Source organism: Peromyscus maniculatus, chromosome 11 (genome assembly GCF_049852395.1).
Source record: "Peromyscus maniculatus bairdii isolate BWxNUB_F1_BW_parent chromosome 11, HU_Pman_BW_mat_3.1, whole genome shotgun sequence".
NCBI lineage: Eukaryota > Metazoa > Chordata > Mammalia > Rodentia > Cricetidae > Peromyscus > Peromyscus maniculatus.
In genome coordinates, this window is record NC_134862.1 from 64,138,502 (window position 1) to 64,157,637 (window position 19,136).

At 45.2% G+C, this 19,136-nt stretch overlaps 1 protein-coding gene across 1 annotated transcript in view; it reads left to right on the forward strand.

The window, feature by feature from the left end:
- The first annotated feature begins 17,092 nt into the window (after positions 1–17,092).
- Stx6 (syntaxin 6) overlaps positions 17,093–19,136 on the forward strand; it is a 46,328-nt gene continuing 44,284 nt past the window's right edge. The window contains exon 1 of the mRNA XM_006985650.4: positions 17,093–17,330. Coding sequence (XP_006985712.1) covers positions 17,296–17,330 — 35 coding nt within the window. The 5' untranslated portion in view covers positions 17,093–17,295. The remainder of the gene's footprint in view (positions 17,331–19,136) is intronic.

The following is a 19,136-nucleotide window of genomic DNA, read 5'->3' on the forward strand; positions in this document are numbered from 1 at the left end:
TATCTGATGTCATCAGTTGCTAGGTAGAACAGAGACCTACAAAAATGAAAGCAATAAAATTTAACCCCTTGTTGAATTTAGACACTGCTTGCTCCAATTCGTCAGCTTCTTTCCACCCAGTTCCCAACTGTTGCACAATCACATGCAAGGCACAGGGGAACAAAGATTAATAACTCAGATTACTGCCTTTGGTCTTTCTTGGAGTTTAGATTTCTTTAACCAACGGACAAAGAAAATGATACTTGGTTTCCAGGATTTGGACTCCCTGGATGTATCGTTTAGATTGTCCTGTAATTTTCACTTACAACTGTCTTTCCTTTACTTTTTCACCTAGAACAAGAGGCCCCCAACGTGCCTGTTGAAGTGGGAGAAGGAAAGGCTCTGTGGGGGCGATTCAGAAGGGTTGCTGATCATCTTGCGAGGAAAGCGATCTCCAAGCCCGAGCTGTGGTCACGTTGTCATTAGAAGTTAGGAAATCGCAGCTGAAGCTGTTCAGGGAGCTAGGGAACAGGTCTAGACAGGAAAGAGGAAGTGCAAGAGAATGGAGAGAGGAATGCGGGGAAGGCAGTGAGACCAGCAGCCTTTGGCTCCAATCCAGGGACCTGGGTTTGATCCCAGCTCTCTGACACGGGGCAGAATCTCAAGTTGCACTAGGCTGGGCATCTTCCACTTTAAAAGGAATCCGGTGTGTATCCCACAGGACTGTGAAAGACTCAGCAAGGTTCTGTTTACCATGCACACGAGGGGCAGTAGAATCAAACACCTTGGTTTCCTCCAGTGATGAGTTGACTGATGGCCTGCCCTAAAGCTCAGAATCTGACTACAGTAGCACTTTATATGGCAAAAGGGACTTTGCAGATGCAATTGAATTAAAGACAGCGAGGTGGAGAGATGGCCCTGGATTATTTAGTAGACACAGTATAATCACCAGGTTTTCTTTTTTGAAACATAATTCTTTATTGACTGTTTGGGAATTTCATATCACGCACCCTAATCTCACTTACCTCCCAGTCCCTCCATATCTGCCCCTCACCCCAGCAGCATGCCCCTCCCACAGGAAATTAATTAAAAACAAACAAACAAATCACCTCGATCCTCCATCTTTCCAACACCTCTTTATTCATCCTGGCATCAGGAGCTTCGGTGTGTCACGCAGTAGACCCTTTTGTCCAATCAGCCCCACCAATAAAATGTTCATTGCAATGAATCATGGGTCTGGTTCAAGGCCTCTGGCATGCCATCATCACTGGACCCTCACCCAAACTCCCCTCAGACATCCTGCTGTTACCCTGACTCATGGAGACCCTGTGCACTCCAGCAGGTCATAGGTGGAGTAGACGATAGGGTGGGCCAACCCAAAGCCCAGGATGTGGGTCTGGGTGGCAACTGAGCTGGTCAGGCCTGGCCACTAGAGCCAGCTCTCCTAGGCCCATGCCATGGAGGGGAGGGCAGTTCCCATGGCAAGGGGTAGGGTCATCTCTCCCATTGGGGGTGGGGTCACTGTAGCTAGAGTTTTCCTGCCTTGCCCACAGTCAGGACAAATCTTTGTCACCCGCCAGTCCCACCGCTGCTCAGACCCAACCAAGTAAACACAGAGTCTTATATTGTTTACAAACTGTATGGCTGTGGCAGGCTTCTTGCTAACTGTTCTTATAGCTTAAATTAACCCATCTTTATAAATCTATACCTTGCCACGTGGCTGGTGGCTTACCGGTGTCTTCACATGCTGCTGGTCATGGCGGCAGCTGGCAGTGTCTCCCTCCTTCACCTTCTGCTTCCCAGAATTCTCTCTCCTTGTCCCACCTACTTCCTGCCTGGCCACTGGCCAAACAGTGTTTTATTTATTGACCAATTAGAGCAATTTGACATACAGACCATACCACAGCAGGTCACAAAGGTTCTTATTACAGGGAAGCAAAGGGTCAGAATCTGAGAAGGAGCTGTGATAGCAGAAGCAGAGATGGCAACAGTGAATGGCAGACCGGGCATGAATCTAGGAGTGCAGCTGGCCGGCCCCTGAACCTGGAGTGAGAAGGCACAGATCCTACCCCAGACACTCTAGGAAGAATTCAAGTGTCAACATTTGATTTTCTTTTGCCTGGAAGAACTCTGGCCTCCTGAAGTGTAAGTATATTGTTCTCAGCAACTTCATTTTTTTGTTTGTTTGTTTTGTTTTTGTTTTTCGAGATAGGATTTCTCTGTGTAGCCTTGGCTGTCCTGGACTCACTCTGTAGACCAGGCTGGCCTGTGCTGGTATCAAAGATGTGCACCACCACTGCCTGGCTTAGCCACCTCATTTTTGCTTTTTAAAAAACAGGACACTTTTAGCTATGTCTTCCTTTCCCCATAAAAGGCCAAATGAAATTATTTGAAGGCCACTCCTCAGACATTTGTATTTCTTTCTTCCTTTCCTTTCTCCTTTGTTTTCTTCTTGGTTTTCCATCTAGGAACTATAAGTACCCATGGGCCACTCCCAGAGACCTCTGGTTATTGTTCAATGGTGCTTGAGTTCCATGCCAAGGTATTTGCTCCCATTGGTTTATTTTTTTCTGTTAGTAGCTTGTTCCCTAAAATGCACACTGTACTCTTAAAAGGGACTATGAAAGGAGTAGTTAGAGTAAAATCATTTTATTCTAATTGCAAATTAGTGAAGAGTAGGATCACTCAGCAGAGAATACCATTCCTGGTATATTTTAGTATATGTTTCTTTGATGATTTTATTGTGTATATGCATGTAGGTATATGTATGTGTGGTTCTCTATTGTTTCTCTCAAATTTAGATTTCTGAGGACTGATGTACATATTTAATGGCATAACTTTATAAGTCCTTATTTTGTTTTCCTTTTTTTATTTTTGAGATTATAAGTTGATTACATCATTTCTCTCTTCTCTTTCCTCCCTCACATGCACTCCACACATACACATATATATTCCTAAATATAACCTGTTCAGTCTGTATAATATTACCTGAATGTATATTTTCAGGAATGACTGTTCGGCAAAGGACAACCATTGGTGTGCTCTTCCCTGGGTAAGGCTGCCTCTCTCATTCCCAGCCTTCCAGAGTTACTTATAGTTCTTTGTGTAAGGTTAAGACATCGTGGCCTTTTCTCCATCCGGTCTCACATGTCCATTGACGTCATCCTTCTTCAGTTCTCATTTGGGCAGTGCAGGGGTTTGAATGATGTTGGCTCCATAGGCTCATCTATTTGCTTGCTTAGTCCCCAGCTGAACTGTTTGAGAAGGATTAGGAGCTATGACCTTGTGGCAGTACATGTGGCCTTGTTGGAGGAAGTGTGTCACTAGTCGCTTTGAGGTTTCAGAAGCCCAAGCCAGGCTCAGTGTCACTCTCCCTGCTTGCTGCCAGTAGATCAGGATGTAAAGCTCTCAGCTACTGGTCCAGTGCCATGCCTGTCTGTTTCCCCACCATGATGACAGTGGACTGCTGTGGGATAATGCTCTGATACACTGGTTTAATAAAACACTGATTGGCCAGTAGCCAGGCAGGAAGTATAGGCGGGACGAGCAGACTAGGAGAATTCTGGGAAGAGGGAGGGTGGAGTGAGGAGTCGCCAGCCAGACACAGAGGAAGCAAGAAGACAAGGCAGGACGACTGAGAAAAGGTACCAAGCTACGTGGCTAAACATAGATAAGAATTATAGGTTAATTTAAGTGTAAGAGCTAGTCAGTAATAAGCCTGAGCTAATGGCTGAACAGTTATATTTTATAAGCAGCTGTAGGACTGAGGGGCTGGGCAGGACCGGAGAAACCTTCCGACTACAGTGGTCTAACATTCTGAAACTGTAAGCAAGCTCCCAATTAAGTGCTTCCTTATAAGAGTTGCCTTGACCATTTTGTCTCTTCATAGCAAGAGAACAGTAACCCAAACAGAAGATGGTACCAGAAGTGGGGGTATTGCTGTGACAGGCCTGATCATGGAGTTATTTGGAGGAATACAGAAGACTTTGAGATTTTGGATTAGAAAAGTGATTGGCCGCTTTAAGTGCTGCTTAATAGGACATCCTAGTAGTACCTGAGAGCAATGTGGCATATGAGAAGCCAGCTCAAGAGTTTTCAGAAGGGAAGAATATTACGGTCTGGCCTAGATATTTTGGCAAAGAATATGGTTGTGGGGCTGGAGAGATGGCTCAGCGGTTAAGAGCACTTCCAGAGGACCTGAGTTCAATTCCCAGCACCCACATGGCAGCTAACAACTGTCTGTAACTCCAAGAGCTGACACCCTCACACAGACATACATGGAGACAAACACCAATGCACATAAAAGAAAAAGAAAAAAAGAAAAAGAATGTGGTTGCTTTTTGCCCTTGTCCTAAAAATCTGCATGAGGCAAAATTGAAGAGTTTTGGATTAATGGTTTTGGCAGAGGAGATTTCAAGACAGCCTAGTACTGACTGTGTCTTGTGGTTATTAGTGATCACTTTTATGCAGATCTACAATGAAACAGAACAATCAAGGCAAAGGAGAAAAACTAAATGTTTGAGCAAAAAGGAGCACCAGGAATAGTGAGACCCTGTCTCAAAAAAGACCAAAACAAAACAGTCCAGGCATGGCGCCTTTAATTTCAGCACTTAGGAGGCAGAGGCAGGCCTCCGTAAGTTTGAGGCCAGCCTGGTCTACATCGTGAGTTCCAGGACAGTCAGGGCTACGTAGTGAGACCCTGTCAAAAAGCAACCAAACAAAAAACAAAAACAAACAAACAATACAAAGAGCACCTGGAAGTGTTGGCACCAAGTCCTGTGCTCAAGGAGATAAAAACGTTTAAAGAAAAGCCTGATGCTAAATGGAACAAAGGAAGTGGTGACCTCCGGGCGAGACCCCACCCAGCTGTGCTTCCAACTTGTGAAAAGGAATCAAAGTAAAGGAAACCAACAACAATAGAAAGCTTATGCAAATGAGAGTCAGGGAGGGGCCCAGGTTCCAGCCCCAGCAAGCAGAAAAACTTGGCAGCTTCAGCTGTGTTCTGGCTTTATCAAGAAAGACACAGGAAAGGGGTTATAGACTCTTTCTCGGTGGTTAAGGGGAGCAGCTGGGGCCCCGGGTTTGGCAAGACAATCCTCAGTGAAGGCTTGGAGAGGCCGTGGCATGAAGCTGTCTGTGCAGGTGAAGCCTGGACTGAGTTGGAGACTCCAAGATGGAGATGCCAGAGCTGTGGGGGCATGCCTGTTAAGGAGAGCTGCGGGGTGTGGAACCAGCCCTGGAGGGAGAGAGGGAGAGGGAGGGAGACAGGGAGAGAGGGAGAGAGGGAGAGAGAGAAACTGTGTTGCAGCAGACAGAACTTCTGGAAGGAGTTGGAGTTCGGGAGAGAGCTTCGACATTGGAAATGGAGATGCAGAGTTTGGAGTTTGCCCTGCTGGGTTTAGGTCTTGCTTTGGTCTAGTATTTCCTCACTATGCCCCCTTTCCTCTCTTTTGGAATGGTAATGTATATTATGTGCCATGGTATGTTGGAAATATGTGGTCTGGTTTTTGTTGTTGTTGTTGTTTTTTCCCCCAAGACAGAGTTTCTCTGTGTAGCCCTGGCTGTTCTGGAACTCACTTTGTAGACCAGGCTGGCCTAGAACCCAGAGATCCACCTGCCTCTGCCTCTTGAGTGCTGAGATTAAAGATGTGCACCACCACTGTCCAGTGGTCTGCTTTTTTTTTTTTTTTTAATTTTCATGTTACAGTTAAGAGATTACCTGGAGTCTCAGAAGAGACTTTGAACTTTTAAACAGTATTGAGAATGTAAATAACTATGGGGACTACTGAAGCTGAACTATACACATTTCACATTATGTGTGGCTGCACAATTACGGGGGCCAGAGAATGCAATGTGGTGGTTTGAATAATGCCTCCATGGGGGCATGTTTGCTGGCTTAGTCCCCAGATGGTGAACTGTTTTAGGAGGATTAGAAGGATCAGGCGGTGTGGCCTTGTTGGAGGAAGTGTGTCACTGGGGGTGGGCTTTCAGGTCTCATAGACGCTCATCTCATCCAGTGTCTCAGTTCACTTCCTGTTACCTGCACAAGATGTAGAACTTTTAGCTACCGCTCTAGCACCATGTCTGCCTGCATGCCACTATGTCCCACTGTGGTGGGGACAATCTTTCTGTACACTGTGAAGATGTGTCTCTGCCAAGACACCTTCTGATTGGTTTAATAAAGAACTGAAAGGTCAATAGCTAGGCAGGAGAGGACAGGCAGGACTTCCAGGGAGAGAGAGGAACTCTGGGAAGAATCTGAGGTATGCAAGATTCACCAGTGAGATGTGGAGCAAGTCAGATGTTCAGTATGGAGGAGAGGTAACAAGCCATGTGGCAGAGTGTAGATTAATATAAACAGGTTGATTTAAGTTATAACAGTTGCGAACAAGCCTAAACTAAGACCATGCTTTCATAGTTAATAAGAAGTCTCCATGCCATTATTTGGGAGCTGGCAGTCCAAAGAAAGTCCAACTATATCCCACCATGATGATAATGGACTGAACCTCTGAACTGTAAGCCACTCAATTAAATATTTTCCTTTATAAAAGACCCTCTGTGGTGGTTTGAATGAAAATGTCCCCCATAGACTCATAAGGAGTGGCACTATTTGAAAGGATTAGGATGTGTGGCCTTGTTGGAGTAGGTATGGCCTTATTGGAGGAAGTGTGTCACAGGGGGCAGCTTTGAGGTTTCAGATGCTCAAGCCATGCCCAGTGTCGCTCTCTCTTCCTGCTGCTGCTGATCCATATGTAGAAGTCTCAGCCACTTCTCCAGCATTATGTCCGCTTGTGTGCTGCCATGCTTCTCACCATGGCAATAATGGACCAAACCTCTGAAACAGAAAGCTAGCCCTGATGAAACTTTTTCCTTTATAAGAGTTGCTGTGCTCATGGTGTCTCTTCACAGTAATAAGACCCTGAGACACCTTCCTCCAACCTTCTTCTGTATTGACCCCTCTCCTACTTCCTAAGGAGCCCCCCTTTCATGTTCTATTGTTCTTTTATAAGTTCTTTTTCAAATTTATATTTCCCAAGATTCGTATACTTATTTAATGGTGTAACTTTACTGCTCCTTAAGGTTCAATGAGAATCAAGATTTATTTTCTTCGCATAATTTAAAAATTGTATTTATTACTATTGTGTTTATAAGTGTGAGTGCCAGTGCCATGGTGTACATGGAGAGGTTAGGAGACAACCTGTGGGTCAGTTCTCTATTCATCCGGAAATCAAACTGGTTAATAACTTGCCTTACTGTAAAAAGTATTTAAAACCACTATCTTCAGGGGTTCTTTGTTCATATGTGACCACCTGGATTTTGTTTTTTATTAAAGGCATTCCCTTGTTGTGACATACTTTTAAGCATTTCTAATGACCATCAAGTGAACATTCCATAACGTATTCATCACTTTTTAGCATTTAATATATAAACTGACTAACATTGGTCCTTGTTTATGTTAAACCATCATGTAGAAGGCAAGAGCAGACATGTTGATGACAACCAAAGTGTGGAAAGAAAACACAACTAGTGTGCGCATGTGTGTGCACACTCCCGTTGTTGGGTAGAAATGTGAAAAATTATAGCCAGATCAATGGAATTTAATATGAGTAAAATATTTCATGGAATGACCCAGAGAATGCACATGGACTTCATAGTTATTAGGTTGGAATGCGGACTGGAGAGATGGCTCAGAGGTTAAGAATGCTTCCTGCTCTTTCAGAGGACCTATGTTTAGTTCGGAATACTCATATGGCAGCTTACAACTTCCTATAACTTCAGTTCTAGGGGAATCCAACTCTCTTGTCTGACCTACAAAGCTTTTGCATGTACATGGTACACATTAACTCATTCAGTCAAATACACATACAAATTTAAAAAAACAAGCAAATAAATTTTTTGTCAAGGTTGCAATAATGATAAAAAGTATGACATCTTATAACCATAGTACCCTTTCCTTCACAAAAGACTTAGCATGAACTCAACAGAACAAACAACCCAGTTAAAAAACAGGCCAGGGATTTGACAAGCCAAAAGGGCTCCTGAACACATGAGAAGATTCTCAATGCCATTCATCATTAGGGAAATGAAAATCACAACCGCAAGATACAACCTCACACCCAGTAGGCTGGCTGCTACTTAAACAGACCAGAAAATAACAAGTGTTGGCAAGGATATGGAAAAACTAGAATCCATGAGCACTACTATGGGAAGTGCATAGTGGCATGATATAACCACTATGAAAATAGTCCCTCCAAAGGGAAAGAAAAAAAAAGGACTTACCATATAATACCATATAATCCAGCAATTCAACTTTTAGTTACTGTTTATATTCAAAATAGTTAAAGGCAGGGTATTGAAGAAATACCTATACATTTGTGCTCAAAGCATCATTATTCACAATTACCAAAACTTGAAAGCAATCCAATTGTCCCATGATGGGTGAATAGACAAATAGAGGGTGGCAAACATTATTCGGCTTTGGTGGTGGAATTCTGAAATGCACTATACCATGAGTGAACCTTGCCAACACTATGCCTGGAGAAACAGAATGCTGTGGAATAATCCTTTTGTACACTGTGAAGCTGCATTGCTCTCATTGGTTTACTAAAAAGCTAACCGGCCAATAGCTAAGCAGGAAGAGGTTAGGCAGGAAAGCAGACTGAGAATGCTGGGAAGAAGAAGGGTGGAGTCACCAGCCAGACTCAGAGGAAGTAGGAGATGAACTTGCTGTAGAGAAAAGGGGCTGGCTAAAGAAACCCAACCTGGCCCTGGAGCCCAGAACTAGGGAAAGATGGCTCGGATAAGGCCAGTGAAAGAAACACAGTTTGGCTCTGAAATCAGAGCCATCTCTGCCCCTGGCCAACTGACTTGTGAAACCAACCAATCACAGAGCAGGACAGTAGAACCCTGGGCCCCAAGTCAACCCCTAGTTGACGCTGTCTCCAAGACATCCTATATTAACTTCCTTGCCTGGTCAATTAAAAAAAAAAGGTATTCTCTCCACCATGGTAGAAGCAGCTACTCTCCTGGACTCCTCCTTCCCAAATAAATCTCTTTCTCAAAAGACTTTTGGGTGTGAAGATCTTCATTCACTGGAGTAGAGAAGATCCTTGCCGAGATGTCCCTCAGTGGACAGAGCAAGAGAAAGCTGAAAAAGCAACACTTTTCTCCAGAGCTGGAGGAGTTTGCTACATTTCTGCAGGGGTTTCCTCCTTTGCAGGGTGAAGCAAAAGAAGCAGTATCTTAGGCCAGAGAAGCAGAGCTCTGCTAGAAAGCCCCCTTAAGTGGGGGCTGAGCAAAGCCCAGGTGTAGCGGCTCTCCAGGAGAGGAGCAGGATTGCTATATTCTGCAGGAAGACCATGCCCCATCACACTAGGTATATATAGCCTGACTTTCCCAAACAGTCAGGATACCTTTCCCTGCTGAAGCAGTTCCAGGCGTGACTCTCCTGAGCAGTCAGAAAAACTTCCCTTCCAGGGCTGAGCTGTTTCTTTGCAGCTCCAGCCATCAGAGATGTCCTAAGCAGCTCAAGGTGGTGTCTGACTCCCCAAGTAGTCAGGATACATTTCCCCAGAGTTGCAAAACTCACATTTTGGTGCCAAAATCTGGGATCAAACCCACAGAGTTGCAACAAATTTACTTACACTTGTCATGCTGAGAAAAGTTGCTGAGCCATGTGGTTGAACATAGATAACAAATATGGGCTAGTTTAAGTTGTAAGAGCTAGTTAGTAACAAGCCTAAGCTATCAGTGGAGCATTTATAATTAGTACTAAGGCTCTGTGTGGAGCTGGTTGGAGGGAACAGAGAAAGTCTGCTTACAACAGAAAATCACAGAAAGACAGATCCTGTCTGAATACACTCATCAGAGGTACCTAGAACAGTCAAATTCAGAGATGCAGGAAGTAGGGTAGTTGATGTCAGAGATTGGGGGAAGGGGACAGTGAGGAATCATTTCATGGGTACAAGATCGACGTATTTCTGGAGATGGGTTGTATCACTCTACACTTCAAAATGCCTGAGAGAAGCTAAGGAGTCGCCTTAGTTGGTTAAGCACTTACCACACAAGCATGAGGACCACCAGGTTTGAACCCTAGAACACAGGTGACAAAACTGGGTGTGGTGGCGTGTGCTTATGAGCTCAGTGCTGAGGAAGCAGAAGCAAGCAGATCCCTGGAGCTCGAAGGCTGGCTGGCTCAGTCTAATTGGTAAGGTCCAGGGTGATCAGAAGACAAGGTGGTCAATACCTGAGGAATGACACCACTGGACACACAAAAACATCCATACACACATTTAAGATGATAGATTTTAGGTTTTGAGTATTTTTACCACAAATTAAAAAGTAATATTAAAAATGAGTTTGGATGATCTCCAGTATTTCATACTTTGTAAAATGCATTCATATATATGAGCACATTAGATACTTACAACAACTTATAAGGAAGGAGGCTGAATGTTATTGCTTCCTTTTTAGAGTAGAAGAGATTCCTTGTAGGGGTAGAGGTTTTTTTTGTAACCAGTCCAACAGGAATGGGGATATTTTAAAGAGACATTTGTGCCCCTCCCTTTGGCTCTCAGACTATGGAAACAATGATCAGCAAGAAATAGGAATTTCCCCTGGAATCTCACGCTGGGAGAAGGAGAAGGCTGAAGCCTGGTGCCAGCCAGAGGAGACACTTTGTTTCATTTTGTTTCTGGTTTTTCGAGACAGAGTTTCTCTGTGCAGTCCTGGATGTTTCTGGAACTCAGCTCTGTAGACCAGGCTGGACTGGAACTCAGAGATCCACCTGCCTCCTGAGTGCTGGGATTAAAGGGGAGTGCCACAACACCCAGCTTTTTTTGTTTGTTTTCTAAGGAGGAACTTTGTTTCCAGGAAAGAGATTTCGTATGGTCTGACAACTTATCAGACCATGTTGTAGGAAAGATTGAGCTGAGACAATGTTAGGTCAGTGATGGGCAAGACTACACTTTGAAGATGATTACTTAACTATGCACACCACTGGCCCCGTATTTAAGCCTCGATCCTGGCATCCATTGTGGTTATGAGCTATGATGTGATCTTCTCTGGTCCTCATCCCCACAGCTCTGTGGCGCTGACACCTGCGCCCTATTTTTTGCATTGTCGTATCTTTATTTCTACACACCCTATCTCGGCAGGACCCAGTGCGCTCTCCCCACCATTCGCTCCCCTAATTTTGGAGACCCACTCAGGGACCAGAGTTTCCCCAGGAAACTTTCTCAAGGGCTCCATAGAAAATGGAGTTGGTATGTTAGCCTTCCTCAGCAAGCTGAACAGAATTTTAGTAGCATGGTTGGGTGAATTCTGACAAATAAATGCACTCTTGTACTCCACACCTTTGTCAAAATACAGAGTATTTTTAGCAATCCACAAAGTTTGCCGCTCTACCCCAAAGCATCTACCTACCCTGTGGATCTTTTACTCTCTAAGAAATCTTCATTCTTTTGGAGAGGGCGGGTGTGTGTGTGTGTGTGTGTGTGTGTGTGTGTGTGTGTGTGTGTGTGGCGGCGGCGGCCCCGCAGAGTGGGCGTGTGGAAGGCGATGGCTATTTGCTGAGCATTGTTCCCAAGCATTGTTTCTCACCCAAGACCTGGGACCTGCTAAATTAGAGGAGGCACAAAAACACAGAAAACAAAGAAATAACTTCCTCTGTTTCTCACATTTAGCTAAAACTTCCCTTTCCTTGGATAGTGGAGGCCAAGTTCTAGTTTGAGAGGGTGAAGGAGAGCGATGCCCCCCCTCCCCCATGCACACATGCTTGCTCAGTCCTCCGCTGTTTCCACTACTGGTACTATTTCCAGACCCTAATTATTAATCTTCCTTGAGCAGCTGCCCTCTATCCTCTGCTCCTACTTGTAAAACTCTTATGTCTTTGTAGCTCAATTAATAAAACCATAAGCTGGAGAATAAAGATCTGTGCTAGCCCTCGATATGGTGATGACATTTACATGGTCCTCAGATCCTCCCGGAGCTCACAGTTGGGTGGGAAAGACCAGCATGAATCTAATGTATACACACACTAAATCAGGTCACCTTCTGGAGTCTCTTTCTTTTAAAAAAAAGTAACAGTTTCTATTAGCATATATTAGACATAATTTGTTTCATTATGACATTTTCATATATGCATATAACATATTTTGATCACATTCTTCCCCTTCCCATGAGCCCTTTTGTCCCCCACTTCCACTGATTTTCCTCAGTAGGAGACTCTTTCTTGGGGATGCAACTAACTACTACTCACTGACAACTCCAAACCCTGCAAGCCTCTCACTGGCCCTTTCATCTTCTTTTAACCAACTTTCCTGCATCAGGAACCAACCATGTCTACCTCTGTGGTCCCCATACCTCTTCTCAAATGCATCCCCCCTCTATGTCTTCATTTCCACACTGGCTCATGATCTTCCCGTCCATTTTCTAGACCAGGACTTTCTTTTCTTTCTTTTTTAAAAATTTTTTTTCTTTTCTTTTTTTTTGGGGGGGGGTGGGGGTGGGGGTGGGGATTTTTTCTTTTAAGATTTATTTATTTATTATGTATACAGTGTTCTGTTTGCATGTATTCTTACAGGCCAGAAGAGGGAGCCAGATCTCATTACAGATGGTTGTGAGTCACCATGTGGTTGCTGGGAATTGAACTCAGGACCTATGGAAGAACAGCCAGTGTTCTTAACCTCTGAGCCATCTCTCCAGCCCCACAACTTTCTTTTTTTTCTCTTTTTCTTTTTCTTTTCTTTCTTTCTTTCTTTCTTTTTCTTTTTGTTTTTGTTTTTTGTTTTTTCTTTTTTTTGGTTTGGTTTCTCTGTGTAGCTTTTTGTGCCTTTCCTGGATCTCACTCTGTAGCCCAGGCTGGCCTCGAACTCACAGAGATCCGCCTGGCTCTGCCTCCCGAGTGCTGTGATTAAAGGCGTGTACCACCACCGCCCGGCCTGTTTTTTGTTTTTTTCGAGACAGGGTTTCTCTGTGAAACAGTCCTGGCTGTCCTGGAACTTACTCTGTATCCCAGGCTAGCCTCGAACTCACAGAGATCTGCCTGCCTCTACCTCCCGAGTGCTGGGATTAAAGACCTGCACCACCACCGCCCGGCTGGACCATGACTTTCTAGCCGCTGCAATATCTGTCTCAATGCTAGTGTCTTAGTTACTTTTCTGTTGATATGAAGAGACACCATGACCAAGGCAACTTACAAAAGAAAGCATTTCATTTGGGGCTCACAGCTCCAGAGGATATAGGGTCCATGATCATGGTGGGGAGCACAGCAGCAGGCGTGTAAGCACAGCACTAGAGCTGCAGCTCAGAGCTTACGTGTGGAGACAACAAGAAGGTGGGGAGTGCTAGCTGGGAATAGTGTGGGCTTTCGAAATTCAAAGTCCTCACACCTCTGCCAACAAGACCACACCTCTTCATCCTTCCCAAACAGCTCCATTAACTGGAGAACAAGCATTCGGATGTATGAGCATATGGGGGCCATTCTCATTCAAATCACAGTAGTCAGTCTGATCCAGCCATTCCTAGGCTTACAGGACAGAACACACAGTATTCAGCTCTCCCAACCAGCTAGCCCTGCCCACCTGCAGCCTTAGCTCCTGCTGCCTGCTCCTTCCCAGGCATGACAGAAATACAAGGGAAATTCATGAACCATTCGGAAAAAGACCCTCCCTACTCTGGGATCTAGTTTTCCTTTCCTGCTGACAGAATCAAGGAACTTGAACACAAAGGATAAAAGAATTGCCTATAAAGATAGCGTGTGTTTTCTTAAAGACATCTCAATGCAGATGTTAAGAATAGCAAATGAACTAGTCTGTTAATTTTAATTTTGTTAATTTAAAAGTTACATTTATTTACATGTATGTGTGTATGTGTGTGTATACTTGTGCATATACATAGCACAATGAATATGTGGTGGTCTATTGTGGAATATTAGTTGAAGGTGTGTTACATTCATTTATGCTGCAGAATATTTGTTTAATGGTGCAAATATGTATTGCATTCTTCTATGTTGCATTTGTTTTACTTGGTTAAGCTGTGTTACTTTGCCTGCCTAAAACACCTGATTGGTCTAATAAAGAGCAGAACGGCCAACAGCTAGGTAGGAGAGAGAAATAGGTGGGGCTGCTAAGCAGAGAGGATAAATAGAAGAAGAGGAGGGAGAAAATAGAAGAAATGGAGAGGGACAGGAGGATGCCAGGGGCCAGCTACACAGCCAGCAACAGAGTAAGAAGGAAAAAGAGATATGTAGAGCAGAGAAAGGTAAAAGACCAAAGGCAAAAGATAGATGGTATCATTTAAATTAAGGAAAGCTGGCTAGAAGTAAGCCAAGCTAAGGCCAGGCATTCATAAGTAAGAATAAGTCTCTGTTTGTTTATTTATTTGGGAGCTGAGTGGCAGGCCCCCAAAGAGTAAAAAAAAACAACTACAGTGGTCAGAGGGCATTTTTCAGGCATCAGTTCTCTCCTTCTATCATGTGGATTCTGGGCACTGTATTGAAGACCTCAGGCTTGGTGGCAAGTACTTACTAACCTTAGTGAAACTATTACCTACCCCCCGCCCCCACAGCAAGGCTTCTCTGTGTAGCCCTTACTGTCTTGAAACTCACTCTGTAGATCAGGCTGGCCTTGAACTCACAGAGATCTGCCTGCCTCTGCCTCCCAAGTGCTGGGATTAAATAAAGGTATGCGCCGTCACCACCTGGCTGTAATGAGAGCTCTTAACCCCTGAGCTGTCTCCAGATCTCTCAGCCCCAAACTAAACAATGCACCTTATAAAATCAGTTCACAACTTCATTTACTACAAAAAATTCTTTAAAAAAAAAACTAACAAGTTCATATATCTACTTAACTTTTACACTATAAATTTTAGACTTTGCTTAATCTTTAAACCCTGTAAATTACATCCTTGGAGAAGTTCAAACCCCTCAAAGCCATAAAATCATCCATATAGACATCCAAGTGTGGCTCTCTGTGGAGGAGCGCACATTCATGTCTCCAGATTGTGCCTGCCCCTTCCCTATACAACTTGATTTCTAAATACTTAGTACATTTACTAACTTGATTTCATGACAGTTCATCCTGAAAATCCCTCTGAGGTATAGTTAAGATTCTGGCTCTACCTGAGTGGAGGTCCTGAACACCAAAGGGAATGACTCAGGCTGTTGGTAGCTACCATGTCGGGCTGTGTCTCCCTGATGTAGCAGACATGTCTACCCCAGCAACGCTCTTTGCCCTGGCTTCAGGAGGCTGCTCTGCAGGTCTACATCACTGACCCCTCCTGCCGTTAACTGCTGTTTAGGAACCTCCCATTCCAGCCCAGATACAGCCACAAATACACTGGTATCTCAGCTCTGTTATCTGTGCGTTTCTCTGGTTACCTGTGCCCTCTCATTATCTGTAACTGAATGCTCCTCCCCACAGGCCTGAGAGCTCATTGAAATCGAGGGTATTCATCTCTGAGTCCTACTTGAACAGAGAAAAAGCTCAGGTGTGCTAGGCTTTGTCCCAAGGCCTTTTCACAGATCATCCCAGGCCGTGAGACACTGGAGGAGAAAGATGTTAGTGACTATGCCATCCATTCACAGGAAGGAGAGTGAACAATTAGGGACTTTGCTCAAACATGGCTGCTCAAACTGGCAGAGCTGAGGTTTTAAACTCAAGGATCAGCTCCAAGTGTCATTTGTAATCCCTGAGCTCATCTGCTCTTCCGATGTCATTGTCACACCAACATTTTTTATTTCCCCATCTCAGTATGTCGGTAGCCAAAGCCTGCAACTCTCCCAGCTGCCCCCTTCTCTACATCTGCCACCCATTGCTCCTTCAGTCCAGTGAAGCTTGCAGTCTTCGCCTTTCACGTCTCTCTTCCCTTCTCCCATTATGTCCAGGGACTATGTTTTGTATTCCTTGGGAGCATCTATCTGATTTGCTCCTTCTCCTTCATTCTCCCTTACTGTCATCTGGACAACAGCTTCCTTCAGCTGCCCCCGAGTATACTGCCTCAGAGTTTACCCGACAACACAAGAGCTAGGTATTATGTACATCTTCTTTTTTCTGAGACAGGGTCTCTTTGTGTAGCCTTGGCTGTCCTAGAAGTAGCTATGTAGACCATGCTGGCCTCGAACTCACAGAGATCTGAGTGCTGGGATTTGAGGTTTGTGCCACTACTGCCTGGCTAGTTTACATCTTAAAGACGAGGAATTGAATGAGGGACTACAGGTTCAAAAGAGACGTGTCTGATGTAAAGTCCAAAGAGACTAGGGACTTGGGGCAAGTCACTTAACCTCACAGAGTCTCAGAAGGTTCATTCATAAAATGTAGATAATAAATAAATGTAATTACTTTACGGAAGATAGTGAAGTAACTTAGAATCCTGCCCAACACACAGTAAGCGCTCAGCGGTTATCAGCAATGAAAGGTCACAGTACTTCACCATGAAAGCTATGTACAGCGTGTTGAAAATTCCACTTCACTGATTGTGCCAGATAAAATGTTTTTCGGACGTTTTAGAATCACGATTCAGAGGAAGTTACCCTGCTTGGCTCCTTTGCCCTTCAGTTCTCTGCTGGGAAGTTCATTTTCAGAATGTATTTCAAAAGATAGTACTGTCCATTTTGGGGAAAGTGGCCAGGATCTGTGGTTCTGTATGTCTGGATCATGTGACCCTGTACAGGCGAGACTGAAGCCTCTCACAAAATAGAAACAATAGGGTCGTCCCCCAAAGAATACTGAGGATGTTTACAGCCTTTACACACTACATGACCTAAGACTTCATCATAATCAGGTTATCTGAGAATCCTAGAGTGCAAGTCGAGGATGAGATGGGCACGTAAATCACATGGCGTGAAAAGCAAATCTTAAAAGTGGAGGAAAGACAAGAGGTCTACGCAAACAGATTCAGCAACTGCTAAAATCCCCATAGCCTTCCCTCTTTAGTAGAGGCAGAAGACCTCCCCTACCTCCCAGAGCCCCGCCTCTCGGGCCCAGTGACGCTAGGCCCAAGCCCCGCCCCTCCTTGGCCCAGAGCCTGGGCGATCTGGGTCACGTGAGCTAGGAGTGCGGAAGTGGAGCTGAGGTACGCATTCATGATTGGTCGCGGCTGCGGCCGTGGGGGCGGGGCCAGGCGCCGGAGGTGCCGGGGGAGGAGGCTGCCGCGGGGGCCGGCTTGGAGTGGGATTCGGCCCCCGGCGCTGACCGAGTGCTGGACCGGCGACCGACGGGCACCCTGGTTTGCGCGCACCGCTGCTCCGGGTCACCCCGGCCGAGGCGCTGGCTGCGGGAGACCTCAGGGAGGGCTCGGGCTGCCGGGCTGGGCGCCATGTCCATGGAGGACCCCTTCTTTGTGGTGAAAGGGTGAGTGTGGGCCGAGGAGTCTCGCCGCCGCGGGAAGGGAGGGAAGTCGAGGCAGGGCGGCACAGCCTCTGCGCCCCGACACCGCGCGTCCTCCGGGGCCGGGCGCCCAGGGGTCCTCCTTTGGGCCCGCACGGCCACTTCCTCGGGGTCGCGCGCCGCAGGTGGGGAGCGACGCGCTGGAGCGGGCGGACAGCATCTGGGCAGGAAAAGGGAAATGGCCCTCCTGGAGTGGGCGTGCGCGGGGGCGAGCTCCATTGTGGAGTCGGGAGCTAGCCCCGGACGGCCACCCCGCCGCTGGCCCGGAGGCGTCCAACCCGGAGCCGGGTGCGGGAGGACTCGCGGTTTCCCGGGGGGGAGGAAAAGTCCTCCAGGCCCGGTACTGATGTTGGAAAGAAAACAAGATGCAATCAGCCAAACCAAACTTTCCGAGGCTTTCTGTGAGCCACCGGGATTTTCCCACCGTGTTGAAGGAAATGAGTGTTTCTTTTGAACTCCTTGGTGTCCTCCTAGGTGTTTGACAGGTTTCCCTGACTTGACGTTGTTCTGCCTCTCAGAAGCCAACTGCCCTCTTTTTGCGAGGGAGCTGTCCTGACTCCATCTTTGATTGTTGGGAGATGGAAACATCAATTGCATTTCGTTGTATCAACTTTGTAGCCATTACACAAATGCAAGCAAGCGCAATTATGATGTCGCAACTTACTTCTAATAACATGTCAGCTTTACGCTTTGAATGTCAGAGAAATATCAAAAAATCTGAGAACTGCAAAGTTAAGACAGGATAAGTTCTACTGACTGTGAAGGTTCCTTGCTCTTAACTAGTTGGTACTTGCATCTTATTTGTTTAGTGGTAAAAGCTGACCAGTTGTGTGGGTGTTTGTTTTTATACTTGAGGGTACTGGGAAAATTTAAATGGTGTTTTAGATGAAATACTTTACTATTCATGGTATATACAATCAAATATAGTAAGACTGTTTCTTAATATTCAGTAAAAAGGTTTTTCTTTTACCTTGCTTTAATTTAAATGGGAGAATAGTAAGGTATAGATTTAACAGTAAAATTTACCTACCGGGAAAATGTGTTACTTATTAGGGAATTGATTTAGGGTTTTTTGCTTTGTTTTTTTTTTTTTTTTTTTTTTAATTTAGAGTTGTATACTTTTCCCTTGAATGGAAGGCTTTTTTGTTGTGTTTTTTAATTGTGTGTGTGTGTGTGTGTGTGTGTGTGTGTGAATGCTGTGGCACACATATGGAAGTCAGAGGACAACTTGCAGGAGTCTCTTCTCACCTTCCACTGTGTGAGTCTCAGGGATTAAACTCAAGTCTTCAGGCTTGGCGGCAGCCACCTTGGCCTCCTGAGCCATGGTCTCAGCAGCCCCAGAATTGAAGTTTTAAACACTCGAGTTGCAGAGGTTATCTCTGGCAGTGAGTAGATAACCAGACAATTTTTATTTGCTTGCCTTTGAGTGATTTTTGAAAACTCTTCAATGCTCAGCCATACAGCTGTTTTTCCCCTGGTAGTCTACCAGCACTTGCTTACTGACTAATAAAGATACCACTACTTTATTAGAACACTGTCATAGATCTTTAAGGCACTTGAAGTAAGAGTAGTTGTCGGCATGTTATCCTAGAGAAAAGTGAAGTCAGCCACATAGGTGTTTCCAGGTATCACACCTAGCATGGTCATGCATATCCATTTGTTAACAGTATTGAGGGGCTAGTGAGATATCTTGGTAGACAGGGGCACGTGCAGCCAAGCCTGATGACCTGAGTTTGATCCCCAGAACCCACATAGCAGAAGGAGTCCTGC